Source organism: Sinohyriopsis cumingii, chromosome 5, assembly GCF_028554795.1.
Source record: "Sinohyriopsis cumingii isolate HCF-2022 chromosome 5, ASM2855479v2, whole genome shotgun sequence".
Taxonomy (NCBI): Eukaryota; Metazoa; Mollusca; class Bivalvia; order Unionida; family Unionidae; genus Sinohyriopsis; species Sinohyriopsis cumingii.
Window position 1 is genome coordinate 35,058,572 of NC_142965.1, and position 19,071 is coordinate 35,077,642.

At 34.3% G+C, this 19,071-nt stretch overlaps 1 protein-coding gene across 1 annotated transcript in view; it reads right to left on the minus strand.

The window, feature by feature from the left end:
- Positions 1-19,071, minus strand: part of LOC149798926 (centromere protein I-like) — a 104,287-nt gene that overhangs the window by 36,925 nt on the left and 48,291 nt on the right. The window contains exons 9-12 of the mRNA XM_089957004.1: positions 8,649-8,769; positions 4,181-4,266; positions 3,452-3,569; positions 1,690-1,754 (exon numbers count right to left, since the gene is read on the minus strand). Coding sequence (XP_089813130.1) covers positions 1,690-1,754; positions 3,452-3,569; positions 4,181-4,266; positions 8,649-8,769 — 390 coding nt within the window. The remainder of the gene's footprint in view (positions 1-1,689; positions 1,755-3,451; positions 3,570-4,180; positions 4,267-8,648; positions 8,770-19,071) is intronic.

A 19,071-nucleotide genomic window follows, 5' to 3' on the forward strand; every position in this document is an offset into this window, starting at 1 on the left:
CAACGAAGTGCAGATGTGTCAACAGTCTCTTGTTGAATCTCACAAAATATTACTCCAGTTTTTAATTCAGTATAAATTCCAATGAATATCTTTGTCCAAGAATTTTGTCAGAGCACTTTTGTATTTCCAGGGAAAATAATCACTTCAAATCAATAATTTGAATAAAAAATAAATTCAGCCCAAACTAGACACAACATAATACAACTTAACGTGTCAAGTGTTTTAAGCCCAATTGACAATTCTTTATCAAAACATCAGTTATACGACTAAGATGCAAAACAGATTCCTGGATCAGAGTCAAAAGATCATTCTTCTGGAAAAAATAAAAGTTTGTTACCAATTGGCACATGATAAAAATCACGTAGTCTCTGTATGATCTTGACTCAACTGAATGATTCTTACTCTGAGAAAGATATATAAAAAAATTCAAAAAAAGTTGTTTACCAAAAATGTCACTTATTTTGGAACAAGGTAAGCTTGGTCAAATTCCTTGTCTCTTCCTATGTGTACCTATTGCAAGAAGAAAGATCACCTTATTTCTGATTGCCACAAATTAAAAATTAAGCATCAGAATCAAGACAGACCTATTCCAAATGCTCTTATTTGTAAGAGGTCAAGGTCATGGTCATGGTCATGTACTGAAAGCAATACATTTGTTGGGTTTAATAAATCCCAGTCTGATTTTATAATGGAGAATTATGAACCATTCATGTCGAAGGGTTCTATATTATTCTTGGGTGATTCAGTCAATCCTATCCCTATTAAAATTTTAAGGGACACGGGAGCCTCTCCGAATCTTTTATTATCAGGTACTTTGCCTTTTTCTGAGAAGTCCTCTTCTAATGAGAGTATTCTTATTCAGGGAGTAGAGTGCGACTTGGTTAATGTTCCTCTCCATTGTGCAAATTTGTCATCAGACTTGGTCTCAGCACCAGTAACAGTCGGAACAGTGTATGTTTTACCCGTTGAGGACATTCATTTATTACTACGCAACGACTTAGCTGGAGATAAGGTTGTGGTTAATCCACTTGTAACTGACAAGCTTTGTTTGGATCAGAAAGTTGATCCTATTGAAAAAGAATTCCCTAATTTATACCCAGCTTGTGCAGTTAACAGAGCTATGGCAAAGAAAGCTCTTGAGTTTGGGGTAAACAATATGGCTTCTTTTACAAATTACAGGTCCAAGCATGTAATTTTGCAACTAAAATTATGATATGCATTCACCATATACGCTTCCATATATTGTAACTTGACTACTTTTCATTGGATACCAATTTTCATGCATATTTTGTAGTTGCCCCAATCGCTAATAGACCTAATGAACAATAATATATGGAAACATAAGGGCTTCTTCACCAATCCATGATTACAAGTACTGCCAAAAAATGTAATTTTTCACAAAACCATGCAAATTGATACCCACATATTTAAGCTGCAACTGTCTGGAAATTGGACAAATTCAAACATTAAACAAGTGAAACAGACTTGAAAGGACTGAATAACCTGCATAATAAACCAATCTGTTTTCACTGAAATTCAATGAAGTGAATACCATACATTCTTCATAAGATGTCATTAACTAAATAATTAAGATTACAAAAACTAGTAAAATCAGACTAATTTCAAACTTGCACATCTTCTGTCATGGTACAGAACTATGATTTCCAGAAATACTGTTTACATACCCACCTTAAAGTACAATGCTGAACTGAAAAACAGTTTTCCAAGTGGATTGAGAATGGATTCTCTAACATCTGAAAAGGAAACAGAAGAATACAAAAGATATATCTTTTCTTAAATGCTGAATACATCCAGATACATTTGCTAAATATCTCTACAAGTCAAGCAATATCTTTCAGATTCATAAGATGGCTGTGTCAGCAAGTGAAATTGCAAAAGTTCCATATGCCTGGCTTTGTCATCTATAATATTTCAGGGTGGGGAGTTATGCATAACCAGCGGGTTGCCAAGATATGTACCACACGACTTTATTGCAGTTGTTTGTCAATATTCTGATGACAAAACTTTATAAATCATACTGATCATCCTTGATTCAAGATCTTTGTTGGCAACCAGCTACAATTTTTCTTCTGTACGAGGCAATTTAACAGGTGGAGAGGGACATAATCACATATCCCTATCTATACTGGATAAAGAGGTATTGATAGGGTTCAAACTTAAAATATCTTTTTCAGACCTGCCAACCCTGACAAGTCCATCTCAGAAAGGCAGTTGATTTTTTTCCGTAAGATTTACCAGTTTTCAGTAAGGTGTAACAAAATATCAATAACTGCTACTGTAAAGCTGGAAAACATAATTAAAAGTTTGATGCATCAACGATAAACATTATGTTCAACTGAAAAGTTTGTAAAGTAAGCACAGACTTTATTTACCTCTAGTACAGTTGCACAAACTCTAGTTCCAAACCCTATGCAGCTCAATGGCTTGTTGCTATCTCTCAACTTGACATAATTCTTGGAAATTCTTTTCCGTTTCACATGATGACGGCAATCATATCTCCCGCTATGAGTCATACTCAAATTGGCACGTGATGTCAATTAAACGTAATCGTGTCCTCTCCAGCTTTTATTCATAAGAATCTGAACACTCCTTTTTATTCTTCTGTGTCAATTATTAACACTTTTCTAGAAGCTTATTTTCCCTTTTGTCTTAAACGTGCATCGCTTTCTGGACACCATTTTTAAAAATTTTATAATCAACAGTTTGAAATGCAGACGCTCAGCATGAACAAAGTAAAGTTAGTCTGGTTCCCTAATTTCACTAATTCTAAGATGAAACCTGTATCCAAATAAAACACGGATGAACCAATTATCCGGATTTTGTGGCAGCGATCATTTTTTTCATAGTTTTGGCTGGTATACCCTAAGTCTGTATTTTAAGGATAATTTTCGTAAGACTTACGACAAAATCATAGGAGTTAGCAGGTCTGCTTTTTTGAAGAACATTGGACCAGGTATCTTTTAACCACAGAGGAAGCACACTTGCTGGTGTTAAGCACTGTGTGCAGGCAAGGCAGGACATGTGATTGATTTCCTCAACCTTAAATTGCCAGTAAGTGAAATTCCTCAACCTTAAATTGACATTATATTCTCAGATAGTCTGTGACAATATGGCCATAAATAAATAATGTAAATATATTAAACTGAGAATATAATGAACAAAACACACCAGGTTTAATTACAAGGTTAACTGGGTAAGAAGGAAGCCCTTTCCAAATGTTCTAATTTAATTTCTGATCTATCAGACTGGTACTCATGACAATGTCATAATGATACAATGACAGACAGATTAAGACAGCCTCCAAAGCTTGAATAAAAAAAATTAATCTTAACATAAAATGTCAGTTGGATGAAAACCAATTAAGATGGCACATTAAGAGATCTCTTAAAGCTCGAGCAAAAACATTACACTTACACAGAATGTCACCTACCTGAAAACTGATGGAGATGACACCTTGCTAGCAGCTTTAAAATCAAACATCGGTTGTCTAAACCATTCCACTGACAAAGGTAGCTGCTTAAAACTGCATCTAATACAGGAATACCTTCCTAAGAAAAAAACAAAAATAAACTTGATTTAAAACATACTGTTCATAAACTGGATCGTAAAATTGAGTATGTCTGACTGAATGTGCTTATCTCAACCATAACCTGGTACAAAGATTTAAAAAATTTGCATACACCATCTCCAACAATTCAAAGAAATGGCACCTAAGTGGTTACTGATCTGACTTATCCTACCAGTCTCCAGTCATACATCTGACATGTCACTGACTTTACTCTATTAGTCCTCAGCATTTTGTGACATACAGCCAGTCACTATCAGTCTCCAGTGTGACAACATCCAGTCAATTATGATTCATGTCTACCCTGTTCATTCAACTATAGCTGAGGTATGTTGGAGCCTCTTTTATGAAAGAAAGACATGTAGTCTAGACATGAAATATTAAATTTTATCATTACATTTTGCTTAACAACTCCAACAAAAGAAACAAAAAAATGTGAATAGGTTAAGTTCATAATTTACTCAGAGAGTGGAAAGCATTTCCCATTTTGTGCTTTGTTCAACTTGACCACAATATTAAAAAGAAAAATAACAAAGGTATGAGAGCAAAGTAAAGAACAAGCTGTACTACTATGTAACCTGTTGGTGAACTTACCTGTAAAAAATCTACAAGACTTTTCAACAATCTTAACAATCTGGCAGTGTATTCAGGCCCATTTTCTAAAGGATAATCTAAAAGAACTGAAAAAAGAAAAAAGCAGCATGAATAGTGCATTATAAAAAATGAATAGATTCCAAACATTATAAGAAAGAAAAGATAAATTTTTCAGAAACACATTACAAAATTCATTCACAGGTCACACATATGCTCAGTGGTGCATAAACTAGCTATCTGGCATTAAAATATTATTAAACTTTGCTATGAAGAACATTACTAAACTTGGCCATTCAGAAAATCCATAAACTTTCTCAATTATTTATTATCTCTTTGCTATAATTCTGAATTGATAGCAACAATATTTGCAACAGGAGGCAAAGTAAACAACTTTAAACGTTAAACTTGGGAATTCTTATATGAAAAGCTGGCAGAGGAACATTTTTCAGGTAGAATACTGCTTTAATTAAACTATGTCCAAAGGAACTGTTGTACATATCTAAACATAATCCTCAAACCATAACCAAAGTTTGATCTATCTCAATTTCTGTTGGATGAGTTATACCACATCACATATAAAAGTATGAACATAAGTAAAGAGAGATGTATCAGAAGTCTCAGACTTTCCCTTCCAGCCATCAAACTGAAAATGTTATTTGAAAATAATAATTGACACTGATATGACTTTTTATTCACAGGAATGCCTCATAGGTTTGAAATAATATGTCCTAGTGGTACATAATGTTCTTATCATCATCCAATCCTGTTTAATTAATCATGTCAGTTTTGACTTAGTGTCATCTCACCCAGTACTAACTATAGTTATGTTGGCATTGGGGGTTGCAGAACCATCCCTACTGAAAGCATGGAATTAGCAGCTACATAGGATACTGTGAATTCACTATCTTTTATAGGCAACAATTTCAGTGGATTTTGTGGCTTTTACCATCCATGAATTTTAAGGCACAAGAACAGTGATTTTTCAATGAAAACAATAGAACTTGTTTGCAAATCCAGAAAATGAAGCAGTCACAAATGCAATTTTTCACCAGGTCATGAATATAAAATTAACTTAATTGCTTAACACAACGCTATCAAAATGACTCAACTGTGTATGGCAGCAGTTCTAAGTAATCTGCAGTTTGACAAGTTGTTGAACCATGATGTGTGTGTGTGTGATTTAGGTTTTTAACATAGCTTTAACAATTTTCAGTCATATCGCTACGATGTCTGCAGTGTGGCAGTTTATAGTGAAGTCGAACACTGGGGCATCATGCCGCAGACATGCAGTATGATGTCCCACACAGTCACATTATCCTTACACCAGGCCCACCAGTCCTAACACTAACCTCTTAATGCTGAGTGCCAAGCGAGACAGCTGTTAGCACCATTTTTGTAAGTCTTTGGTATGACTCAGCCGGGGATCGAACCCACGACCTCCCGCATCCGAGGCAGATGCTCTAAACACTAGGCCACTGGAGTGGTGTAGAACCATGAAAATCTCATGAGTAGATATTCAAGAGTCAAAAGACAAATACTCAATCCTTCAGTCATCAAAACAACCATTTCAAAATGAGCAAAAGTCACATCTAATTGACTCCTTGATACTACAAAATAGCCCTTTATCCGTTGTAGCCTGGTAATTTGAAATGGCAACAGCATGTTCTAAGGGGTTTTAATGCCACTTATCAGCACAAGAAAGGCAGTACATGCCAGCCAGTATATCTGAAGGGAGGAAGAGCCTGGAAACACCCTGAGAAGAATCATCAACCAATAGAAAGTCTCACGTCTTCACATTAGCCAAGCCTGAGATTCAAACCCAAGCAAACAGGCCATATGTCAGTGATCTGAAGGGGGTGAAATGACACACCACTGACATGTATCGATATGATACACAGCCTGCAATTCGATACATTTTGATACACATATATGAACTAGATATCAGTCAAGTTGTACATCCAGTATGCAGATTACTGATAGACATATAGTTACCATATATTTATATGCAATTCACATCAATGACAAGATACTAAATATACTTTCAAGCAGACTACCTGTTGGTTGTTAGTGAGTTTTATTTAATGTTAGAGCCATTTAATGGTAGCTCCATTTAACCCACTTTAGCCACCAGGTCCTTTGTTCTACATGGCATGAATCATAGCTGTCAACCTTCCAGGCTTGCAATTAGTGAAAATAGGAATACAAATTATTCAATTTTGACATGAATTTGTGAAGCGATCTTCGAGTCCGGGAATATTTATCGGAACAAATGTTTAGCATGGTCTCCAGCTGATAAAGGTAGATTGTGTTCAAGAAGAAAACTCACAAACAATGCTTCAGTGTTGGTAGCTTGCAGGTCTTCTGTCGAGAGCTGAAATCTGCTGCGAGTTCTTAATTTTACCAACCTCTATGTGCTTTTTACTATCAATGTGCTTCCTCACATTGTTTCTGCCACCATGCCCAATGCTAAAATTTGTGGCACACTGTGTGCAAAAAGCATGATGTCTATTGGTATTTGACGACTAGCTCTTAACGAGAAATCGGTTATTTTATTAAAGATTTAAAATAATTGAGAATTGGGGAATTTGCGAGTTTTTGCATGCAACGTGAATCTGTGGATCGCTGAAAACAGAATGGTTGCTTTCTTCAGAATGCAATGCACTTGACCAAGTCATGAAATGGACAAAAGCTGAAGGAGATCACACATAAGGATAGACTGGTAGAATCTGAAAAGTAAGTCTGAATGGTCTACGAGACTACATTATGTAATGTGTAAATGTGTTTCAGATTTTATCATCTTAAAGATTCTGATCTGACATTAGTCTAATTTATTCTGAGTCCTGTGACAGTGAGAACAAAGACAATTTAAGACTAATGGACATTTTAAGACAAGTAAAGAGATAAAACTATACTGTTTAAAAAAAACTACCTTGTTTACTTAGTAAAGCTCATATATGTAGTGATGCTTCTGTATTGAATTTAATGTTCTTCACAACAGTTAAAGCAACTGGGACCTGTTTATTTGCATGATGCATGTGTTTCCCTCAGAGGGTGACAGGTCCTGGACCTGCCACCCGTCAACACTATTTTCAAACCCTGTACACTTTGAGATAATAAACAATTGAAATTTTGATTAAATGAAGGTAAAATCAGTTTGAAAAACAACTGTGTACTGACAACTTACAGGTTTGTTACCTTTGTGTAATATAATCCATAATGTGTTAACTACTGCACATGTATAGGAAAAATCCATGAATCCAAGTACAGGTCACATGTTAAAAATTCATGTATCAGTCACAAGTTAGAAAAAAAACAACACAATGAGTCTGTGTTTGATCTTTATCCCACTGTCAACAAACACATGCCACCAAACAATTCACTACAATATTTATTGTCACCAGTAACACACTGATGTATAGTTGTTGTTTACATGGTAAATATACTTAAATTTTCCTAAATTTTGGTTTGCCTCAGAAAAAAATGTAATCATCTTGCTGAGGCTACCAAAGGGATGAGGTTACTCATTGGCAAACAAAAACCTGTCAAGAAGTGAACATGTTTGAAAGATGCCCTATCTTCAACTTCCCTAATGGCCAGATATTTAGTTTCAAGAGATTGTAAATTAATTTGCATTTTATGTCGCTGTTGATAGCAATCGTAAGCGTACAGTTAGCTTTATCTTAATGAAAAGGAAACTTTCATGGCACAGTAAATATGTTTCAATCAACAATCACTGTAAAATGGAACAGCTGATCTGATTCCATTGCTTTTTTTTTGCATTTGGTGCTTACTTCATTTGAAAAAGGGTGCACTGTTTTTACTGAAGGTTGTAGACAGATTACTTTGATAAGGGTGCACATGTTATTAAGTCACCATGACAGGCCAACTTTGGAGGAACAAACAAATGTTTGCATGTTACTGCAATAGCAAGATTTAAAGCCTGGAAGCAACATAAAAATTGTACGACAAAGTATGGGTTGGAAATGGCAGCTACTTGACATAAACGATTATAAAACAGGATTTGTTCAAGTTGTACCTAGGCTTCTGTTGACATATACATTTATTTTTTTATCTCAACATCAACAAAACCATAGCAAATTTGGTAGTAACAATAGATCATGGGCCCAGGACTCTTATATTTTTGTCAACAAAGGCAGCTTGTCAATATAAGCATGTAGGACTGTACTATCAGTTAGGTAACTTTCCATCTCCTGCAATGTACACAAAAACTCAAACGAAACATGCAGTAATTTTATATAAAATGCATATTATAGTCAGGAAAGAATGTATTTCATAAATTAATTAAGACACTTAAGCTTGGACAGTAAATAGGTAATCAGGCCTATAATGATTTTAAATTTACATACCTGTGGTCAAATAACTTTAAAATAAAGTCTAAATGGCTTACTGCCCACCACAAGGTGTCAGTTTAAGAGGTATTGTGAGGTGTGTTCATTAGCTTACTTACCCTCATGTAGAGTGGCTTGTAACCAAAACTGGAAACGAGTAGTAGCCACTTTGTCAGAACTGTAAGATATCACATGCTGCAAGAGTCTACTCTTCAGCACAGCTCCCATCTGATTGGGAAACTAAAAGGATACATATTTTTAAAAAAAACAGAGGTTCAAGAACAATGAAGAATGAATTAACATTAATGCATTCAAGAAAATCTTTCAATCATGCTGGTATGAGCGTTATGAGTTTAAATCTTCTATAATGTGTAATATCCAGGCCTATAGATCACAAAACTCAGAGTTTGAGTTTCAAATTGAGTTTTCACTTGCAACAAATCAAAAGCGATCTTCAAAAATAAAATTCTCTGTGACTGGTTGATACAAAATCTCAGGCCTGACTAATTTCAAGCTGTAGGTGTGATCAAGACCACTTTATGTTGTGCAAACAGATGTAGACTATTACTGACTTTTCATCTGCTGTAAATCCTATAAATATAACCCACAAATGAAACTAGCCCCCATCTCCATTTTTCAAGCTGAGTGTAATTCCAGCATATGAAAACCAACCAATGCCAGAACAGTCCAAACATTTATGAAACCATACCAGTAACTATTACATTCACTGTAAAACCATGCCATGTGTAGTTTCTGAAAAGCTAAAAATAACTAGAAAATTAATAAATGAGTCATTGCTCAAATAAAACATTTCAGTAAATGCTTGAGTTTGGTAGTTGATCTAGTAATTAAGCCCTTACATGATTTATATAAACTAATATTATGGTTAAAGCTTCCTTTATGCTCACTGCAAATTATCCATATAATTTTCATGCACAAACTCATTTCTATGTAGAGATTCACTACAACCGCTCATGTGCAGTATGGCCAATACCCTTGGCATGTTCTGTATTCCTTTCCATTTGTTTCAGAAAATTATTTACACCCAAGAAAGAATGAAAGACAGCAGTTTACTTTAATATAACCTGTAACCTGTGACCAGACAGACACTCCTTGACCAAATTCATATCAACCAGATGTGACTACAATTTAATCAGATGTCAAATTCTTAGGATATTTGAAGTCACACAATTACCTGACTTTAAAATCTAAGAATAATAAATGTCTGAAAGAACTAAACAAAGATAACTTTTATGCTTATAAACATATACCTGAAAAAAGATTTATTTTTTTCCCCAGACCTGGAGATAATACAATAAAACACTTTCATCCTCAAGCTCTAACAATACTTAAGATAGTGGCATCTGACTATCCAAGCCACGAATTATCAAATGCTAGAATTTTGAATAGGGTTGGAGTTTGAGCATAAGACAATTTAAAAAAAACTCAGGTCTTTGTCTGGACTGAAAAGAAAACCCAAACCTATAATCTTGATAGATGTTATCAATATTTATTTGTCACAGGTTGTACAATTTACTTTAAAACAAGAGACCCTTGAAGGGAGTGATGCTCTGCTGAGTTAATTTTTTTCTTCTTCTAGGAATTCAAAATAGGACCATTTGTTCCTTTTAACAGATGGATGTTGAAACCAACTATGATAGTCTTCATCCAATTAAACATTTTCAAATTAGCTACTGTGGTACACATACTGTATGCCAGTTTGGCGCCATAAGTGTTTTGGTGAAAACCCCATGCCATAATGATCATTCATTCACTTCAGGGGGAGTTGTGACAAGATGATTTTTAAGTTAGTTGGGGTGGCAGTCCTATCAGATGCATGACTGGCTTTATTTTCATTTAGGATTTCCCATGTTTATATGACTATATGTTCACGCAGAGTTGTGATAACAAGAGTTTAACATGGTTGCCATATTGAATGTCAAAATGGCATCATTTTTTTAATAATTTAGGACCAGTTAGGCCTCATAAGAAGTCTTTCAGTGAAAATTCCATCTTGATAAAACATTATATTCAGGAGCTGTAATAATAACTAGATTTGAAAGATGACTGATGTGGTGGCATAATTGGATGTCAGACTGGCACCCTTTATATAGCAACAACTACACTATTCTCACAATAACTCATGAAGCAGCTTAAAATGCAGGGTCTGGCATGGATCCCATTTTTTCAACTAGAAAATTCCCTAAAACTGACCCCAATTTGTTGAACATATCGAAAAGTGTAATCAAAACTGATAACTGGCACCTTGATATATCACTAGTTTTACTGTCAAAAAAGGCAGACAGTACTTGAAAAATTAATATTATGACACCCTCAACTTTTAATAAGTGACAAATTTTTTAAAATTTCCAAACAAAATTCCTAGTAAAAATATTTTGACATTGACAGTTTTTTCACAAAATAAATGTCCCTAATTTTTAAAAGAGGAAATCATTTAGCTGTGAATCAAACAACAACAAAAAAGCATTGATGTGATACACAATGTTTTCATGTAGAAGTGAAGGCTATTAAAACCAGTTGGAATAATGTTAACGATCTTTCATGGGTTGGGCATCTTGAAAATAAAGGTAATTTTTAAAGAAAAGCTGACGTATTTGTTAGAAAAACACTCCACAGACAAATATTCATAACATGATTATTCAGCCAATAAACAGCGCAGTTGCATTCCCTCCTGTTTTTCTTCATGTCCAGCAGGGATGGCATCACTTTTTATTTTTTTGGAGGTCCCTTGGTAACTTGCACCCTTGCTTAGTGTTTGTTTTGGACCCTGATGTGTGCAAGTTATCATGGGTGGTGTTGATACCATAGGAAGTCTTTGAGTTGAAATCCCATGTTTAATAAATAAACATTGGAAATCCCATGTTTATTTAGTCTTTGAGTAGAAATCCAATGCTTATATGACCAGCCATTCAGCAAGCAGGAGATTTTTAATATCACCAATTGTGGTGTCTAAATTAGATGTCAAATCAGTGTCGCGTTTATTTAGCATCCACTGCACATCATATAGAAGTCTTTCAGTGAAAGCTCCCATGTTGATATGACCATTAATTCGGAAGTAGTGATAAGATTTTCAAGACAGCTGTCATGGTGTCCTTATTGGACTTCAGATTGGTACCATTTTCATTAAGGATCAACTACACATTGTAAGAAGTCTTTTCCAAAAAAAAAACCATGTTCATAGTACCATCAATTCAGGAGGAATAAGTTATAACAAGATTTACAAGACAGCAGCTATGGTGTATATCTGAGCAGCACAATTTTCATAAGAGACCCAAGAGACTACGGGATAAATGTCTGTACAGTTTCAACACAATTTGAAAGTAGTTTTGGTGAAGTCGCGATAATAAACTTGAGCTAACAGACAGGCTGACAATGGATAACAAACAGACTATCCATAAGTTCTTTTGAACTATAACCAGATGAGCAAAAAATGAGAAGTTAGTCATGGTGACAAACAGACCCATTGCCTGAGAATTGATAATATGGGTATTTATTTAGCAAGATCAAACCTGTTCAGTAATACCTAAAATATGTAAATCAGCAGTTCCCTGAAGCCCAGTCAGTAATTTTATCTGCCTGTCAAATGTCTGCCATACTATTATGACTCTATAGTCTTAAAATAAGTAATAGAGTAGAGCGAAAACCAACAAGTTTAGTAAAATTCAACCCATAATTTATCTTCCTAGAATACAAAGTGAAAATGTAAAAATCATTTACATCATTGCAAAATCAAATCCCAAATAATGCTAGAATTAGTAACATAAGTCCTAACGAATAAAGTTCTGACTAAACTTAAGTGTGGTATTCCAAATAAATTCCAATGTTGAAGGTGTTGATGTGCCTTTAGTGGCCAGTAGTCTCTAATGTACTAATAATGTACCAATAACATGAATTGTACTGATGTGCCAACAGTCTTTTGTTGAATCACAATAATATAATCCAAGATTTCCTTGTTTGAATTCACAAAAATTCCCAGTTAATGTCTCTTCAAAGCATATTACAGAGCACTTTGTATTGCCAGAGAAGAATAATATAAATTTCAAGCACTGAACACAGCAAATGATTCTGCCTGTAGAATGAATGGATGTAGCACAAATAAATAATTTCTAGATAAACAAGATTATATAAAAAAGCTAAGACACAAAAGAGAAGCCAGGATGCGGTACAAAAGTTCATATCCAGAACAATAGTTAGACATGGTCTGTTACTAAAATTAAAATAAAGAATGTGGCAAACATTAGTTAGATCCAGAATTTCATGGGAAAATTCCAATGTTCTGGACTCAGATTGAGATAAACATGTTGTTTACAAAACCAAAATCAATGATTCTGGTCTGGTATAAAATGAACTTGATTTTGGACAGGGTCAGCTATAAAGTACAATTTTAGAAACAATTGACCTATCGCCAGTTGTCAATCATTCTGCTCGACTGACCAATCAGCGAGCGCTATTATACACACCTCCAGGCACTGTTTACGTCTGCCACTTTCCTCCGACAAGCTGCTTCTGTCGATATCAACTCGGATATTGTATATATTTACTAATTTTGCAACGGTTCTGCAATTTTTCGATTCACAATGGTGAAGAGGTGTCAGTGGGGGCTTTAATAATACTTGTAGAGATAGTATTAACTATATTTTTTATTACATTTACATCTAAAAATGAAACATGCATACTAGATGCAATATAAGTAAATTTAATCGTCTGGTGAAAATGATTTAGGTGATCAATAATTTTTTCAGTTCTTCAGTTGAATGCTTCCAGATCATAACTATGTCATCTAAAAATCTGAACCAAAGAGATGGATTAAACTTTTCTTTTTGAATAAAATCCTTTTCTAATTTACCCATGAAAGGGAAGAGTATATAGGAGCCATATTAGTACCCATTATCTGTATGTAATTCGTATTATTAAATTGAAAATAATTATTTTCCAAGATAAGTTATTATTATTTTACAAATATCTTTGCAAGATGGTGTGTTATTATTAGGATTGTTATCATGAAAATATTTGCATGCTTCAATACCATCTGCAGTCAGAATGTTGGTATATAGTGATGTTACTTCTAATGATACCAGGATTGAAATTATCAGATGTGGAATAGACTTCGACTTTTTAATGAAAGTAGTTGTATCTTTAATGTATGAAGGAAGTGATTTCATTAAAGGTTGTAAAACACTATCAATACATTTGGATAGGTTTTCAGTATATGAATTACAACCTGATATAATGGGTCGTCCTGGAAAATTTATGGTAAATTATGGTCAGGATTTGTACGAGTTTTGGGTAATATGTAGAACTGAGGTGTACGCATGTTAAGAGGGAAAGTATCAAATTCCTCATATACAGAATTATTATTTTTGAGGTGTACGTATGTTAAAGAGGGAAAATATCAAATTCCTCACATACGGAATTATTATTTTTAGCGATCTCATTAATGCATGTTGAATTTTTTTATTTAATTTCTAATTGACGTTCAATTTCTTTAACATAATCATCTTGATTCACAATAATAATAGTGTTTGACTTATCATCCTTTTTAATCACTATACTGTCGTCATTCATTAGATTATATACAGATTTAATTTCCTCCTTATAAATATTACTATGATATTGCTTTAATTTAGTTAATATCTCTTTTGTGATCGCGTATATATAAAATATATATATATATGAATCACATAAAAGATGACTTAATTCTGTTATAAAAAGGTTATTTGGGTGACAAGTTTTGGGATGACTTCTCCAACCAATTTGGGGCGACTTCTCCAACCACTCTGGGGCGACTTCTCCAGATACGTGGGGGCGAGTTCTCCATGGGGCGTGTTCTCCGCATACCGACGTAACTTAGAGAAGTGCAAGCGATGGCTAAATGCTCTCGCTTTCTGTCTCTGTCTCAATGTTGTTTCATATGGCAAATATTACTCACCAATATCGTCTGGTATATCTTTTAATGTTATCACACCCGCCATTTTCACAGAATGTTTGTTGGAGGTTAAGAGTTTGTCAAGTCACGTGTTCGGTAGGCGGAGCAATCTACCTTCTGGCATAAGGTCAATTTAGCATATAATGAATTATAAAAAACACAACAAACAATACAAACTGAATATACATATCAATACCAAAAATGTTTGCTAAGTTAACATCAATAGCTTTTAATCAAAGTTTTGGGTGAATTATGTTTTTCCTAAAATACCTGATCACATTACAATATTATCATTTTCTTTGCTACCTCAAATCCAGCTCTCCCAGAAAGACAGAAAAACATCCATCTGTCCATATATCATACCCAATTTAGACCATTTACTTGAGTGACAGCCAAAAGGATGTTCACATTATGTGCAATGGTGGGATGGATAATTTTTATTGTGATCAGGTGCTATATACATCTATACTGCATGCTTAATTTTTTTTTCCATGGCTGAAGGTTGTGGATTGAGATTCTGCACACCTGTCTTACGTGAAGATCTGATGACAACCACTTAAGGGTCATATCCTGGTAACCTTTGAATTAGCCAATAGAAATGCAGCTTTCAAAAAGCTGAAAGTGAATCAAATCGTTTGACACACATTCAACCTCTTCATCCACAGTGCTCTGTCTCCAATCATGAAGTTATAAGACTGTCTGATTGGCTGATAAAATTAGCAATGATGGTAATAACATAGGTTACCAGAATATGACCTCTAAGCAGTTGCTGTCAGATCATGTATAATAGCGGAGATCTGATTTTAATCAGATTGGTAAGAAGAAAACATGATGTTTACTAAAATTTCATTTCAAGGCATGAACTTGTTTAAAAGTTAGTGGAATTTAACACTGAAATTATGTAGAATATCATGTTATGGTGTAGGTCAAGTGGGGATTTATGTATATAAAGGGGTTGACAAATAATTTATTCCCATCTTAAGATCTGTATCTGGAATCCATTTTCCATCTGTTATCAGAGTTAATAATTGTCTTCATATATAATTCTAGACAGATTATTTATTTAAACCATTCTTTCGAATTTTTAAGTGCTCACTGACCGTGATTTATTATGCAACATTATTTTTGTGAATTCATTCAAAGACATTCTAGACTGCAGCGTTGGTATAACAGAACAGTCAAAAGTATTGGTACATCAGAACAGTGTAGACTCTTTGTACATCAAGGCATTCAAGACTATTGGAATCCATTCAGAACATCCAATACTTTGGACTGCAATTGGACATTTTGGATTATTTGCAATTTAATTCACAATACTAAGTGTCTTTTAATTTTCACTTTGTATTCGTGGGAAATAAAATGTTTGTTGAATTTTACTGAACTTGTCGGTTTCACTTTTGTTACATGTTTTAAGACTTTGAGTTGTAACACAGTTAAGTATAATAAATAAAACAGAATTTACTAAAATATGTACTTTCTCTGGTATATACATTACCTGCTCAAATTACAGTCAAGCTCTTTCAATAATAACTTCAATAACTGTTATAAACTTCTAAAATTGTTTTTGTTATTATTTTATATGTGCATATTTTCTGATTTCTCTATCTTGAAATTAAATAAAGGTATATAGAGACTTGATAATATTCATTAGAGTTTACCCGGTAGACTAGGCTGTAATATAATGTACAGTACTTACCAATGCAAACTGTGCAGTGTCACTTATAGCCTTGCTTATTCAGAGCTGTCAACCCTAAAGACTCATAATTAGTGAATATTTAACACAATTAGTGAAACATTATACCACAACACAAGTTCCATCCACTCTGATGGTCAGTACTGTATTATATTAAAATCCCAAAATAAAAAAAACAACACATTATTATGCTGATCTCCAACTGAGAAAGGTAGGTTAAGTTCAACAAGAAAACTCACAAACGATGTTTCAACATTGGTAGTTTGGAGAACTTGAGTAGGAGACTTAAAGTGTGCATGTGTGATTTGGATTTTTAATGTAGCTTTTAAAACATTTCTGCCATATCGCTGCAATGTCTACAGAGTGAAAGTTTATAGTGATGTCTAGCACTGGGGCATCATGCTGCAGATATGTATCATCATGTCCCACTCAGACACATTATCCTGACACCAGGCCGACCAGTCCCAACACTAACCTCTTAATGCTGAGTGCCAATGGAGGCAGCTGTTAGTACCATTTTTATAAGTCTTTGGTATGATTCGGCCGGGGTTCAAACCCACAACCTCCTGCATTCAAGGCGGATGCACTAATCACTAGGCCACTGGAGTGGTCAAGACTTAAAGTATTCCAGAGCTGAAATGGGATGCTCTTAATTTTCTATATGCCTTTTGCTAGCAGTTTGATTTTTCATATCATTCTGCTGCATGCTCGTATTGTTGCTTACAATTTACCTATCATACTTGCATATATAATATTATTATCACTGCCTAATATTAATAATATTATTATATAGTACATGTAAGACAGATACAACAACACAAGCCCCTGTGTACATTCCCAATTATAAAATTCGTGGCACACTACTGTGCAAAAAGGATAATATACATCAATGTTTGGTGGCTGAATGCAAGGCCAAGTTTTGGTGTACTCCAATCTATATTTCACTTTCTGTCGAATACAATCATATATTTTTCTGTTGAAGGAAAACATTAGTATAGCTTAATTACAAAATGGTACCAATCCAGAAGATGAAATGTCGAATGGTTAATGGTTAGTAGTGTCAGTGCATTCACAGAAATATATGAACTCAAGCAAATTATGATGTATGCTAATCTTTCAATATCTCAAAAATTCCTACACTTGAAAAAACTCCCCATTTTTATGTTTTAAAAAAAACACTACAAAGTTGCTATGAATATGTACATGTGCCATTTTTATATAAAAAAACAGTCAGGTTCCAGTTTTCTCAATGAGCATTTGTAAAACTTCTACTTTAAATATAGATTATATACTCTGCAATGCTTGCTACAGGGCAAACTAACAACTGGATATAGTTCTACTAACTCTGCGGCTAGCAATACAGGAACGTTATTGGCATGCTGATTTGAATAGCACTTAACGTGGTAAAAGTTATTTTATTCCTGATTTAAATGCTTCAGAATTGGGGAATTCATGATTTTTTTGTGTGCGTTCGGCATGAATCTGTGAATTGCTATCAAGAGTTGTGAAATTCACGCCAAAAACGTGAGGGCAACGCAGACTTTTCTTTATTCATTGTGTTTACCAAATCACATTCTTCCATATTACATTTCAGCTAGAGGAACATAGATACTTTGACCTATGTGCTCATGAGTTACTCTTTATCAATGATATAAGCAATCCTACAATTATGAAAGGTACACACTTTTAACTGCATGAGGCACATAGCCAGAGTGAATTAACATAACTGTTACATGTTCATCAAAGAATGATAATATTAAAGGTTAAAATTTTGAACAGAGACTGACAAAAGATCATCACTGATCTTTTTTAGTTTTGTGTTTTGGCCAAACAAAATCACAATTTTCCATACAATGGAGCTGGCTGTTTTGCCATCTCCGTTGCTAATAATTGGCAGATTTGTCATTTGTTTCCCAACAGCAATCAAGGCCAGTTAATCGTTTAAACCCTGAAAAAAGCTTGGGTTATGAGGCAATTTTGCCCAGTGGCTAAGCCAGTACTTTGAGATATAGACCGAAAGACATTTTTCCATCTTCCCAGGAGGGTGGGATTCGCAGATAGCAAAAGAAGTAATCCTAATGTAATGTGATCAGGTAATGTATTGTGCCAGAGAAATTAATAATTACATCTGTAGCTATTTCTAGCATCACTAGTCACAACATCTAACTCACAGGATTCACATTTTAAAGTCTAACTCATAATCAAGAATGCTTGATTTGAGTGCACTATAAGATTCTTAAGTCCACAAGTGATAGACCTAAAAAGCTTCATAAATAATCATAACACTGGAATAAGCATCTCTGCTGGAGAAGACTGCCAGTAAAATCGATATACTGAACAGTAGCCCATATTTTTCTGAAATAGTCCATAGAAACTATAGTGAAATCATAGCAGTAAAAAGCTCTGCTGGATAAAGATAAGTGTATACTAAAACTACATTCCAAATCTAGAGGGTAGGACAAAATGGCAACAAAAGAAAAGGTTAATCTAATGTGTGGACATGTGACCGGATGGTCATGTGTATTACAGACCTGCCAACCCTGATGACACTGTCTCAGTAAAGCAGTTCAATTTTTTCCATAAGTTTGACAAGTTTTCAGTAGGTGTAACAAAATATCATAAACTGCTATTGTAACACTGGAAAAAGTATTTAAAAGCTCAGTATTCAACACATGCAGCAACAGTAAACATTATTATCAACTGAAAAATTTGTAAAGTACACAGAGACCTTATTTACCACTAGTATAGTTGCACAAACTTCAGTTCCAAACCCTAATCAACTCAATGGCTTGTTGCTATCTCTCAACCTGATGTAACTCTTGGAATTTCTTTTCCATTCCACATGATGACGGCAATCATATCTCCTGCTACAAAACATACTCAAACTGGTATGTGATGTGCA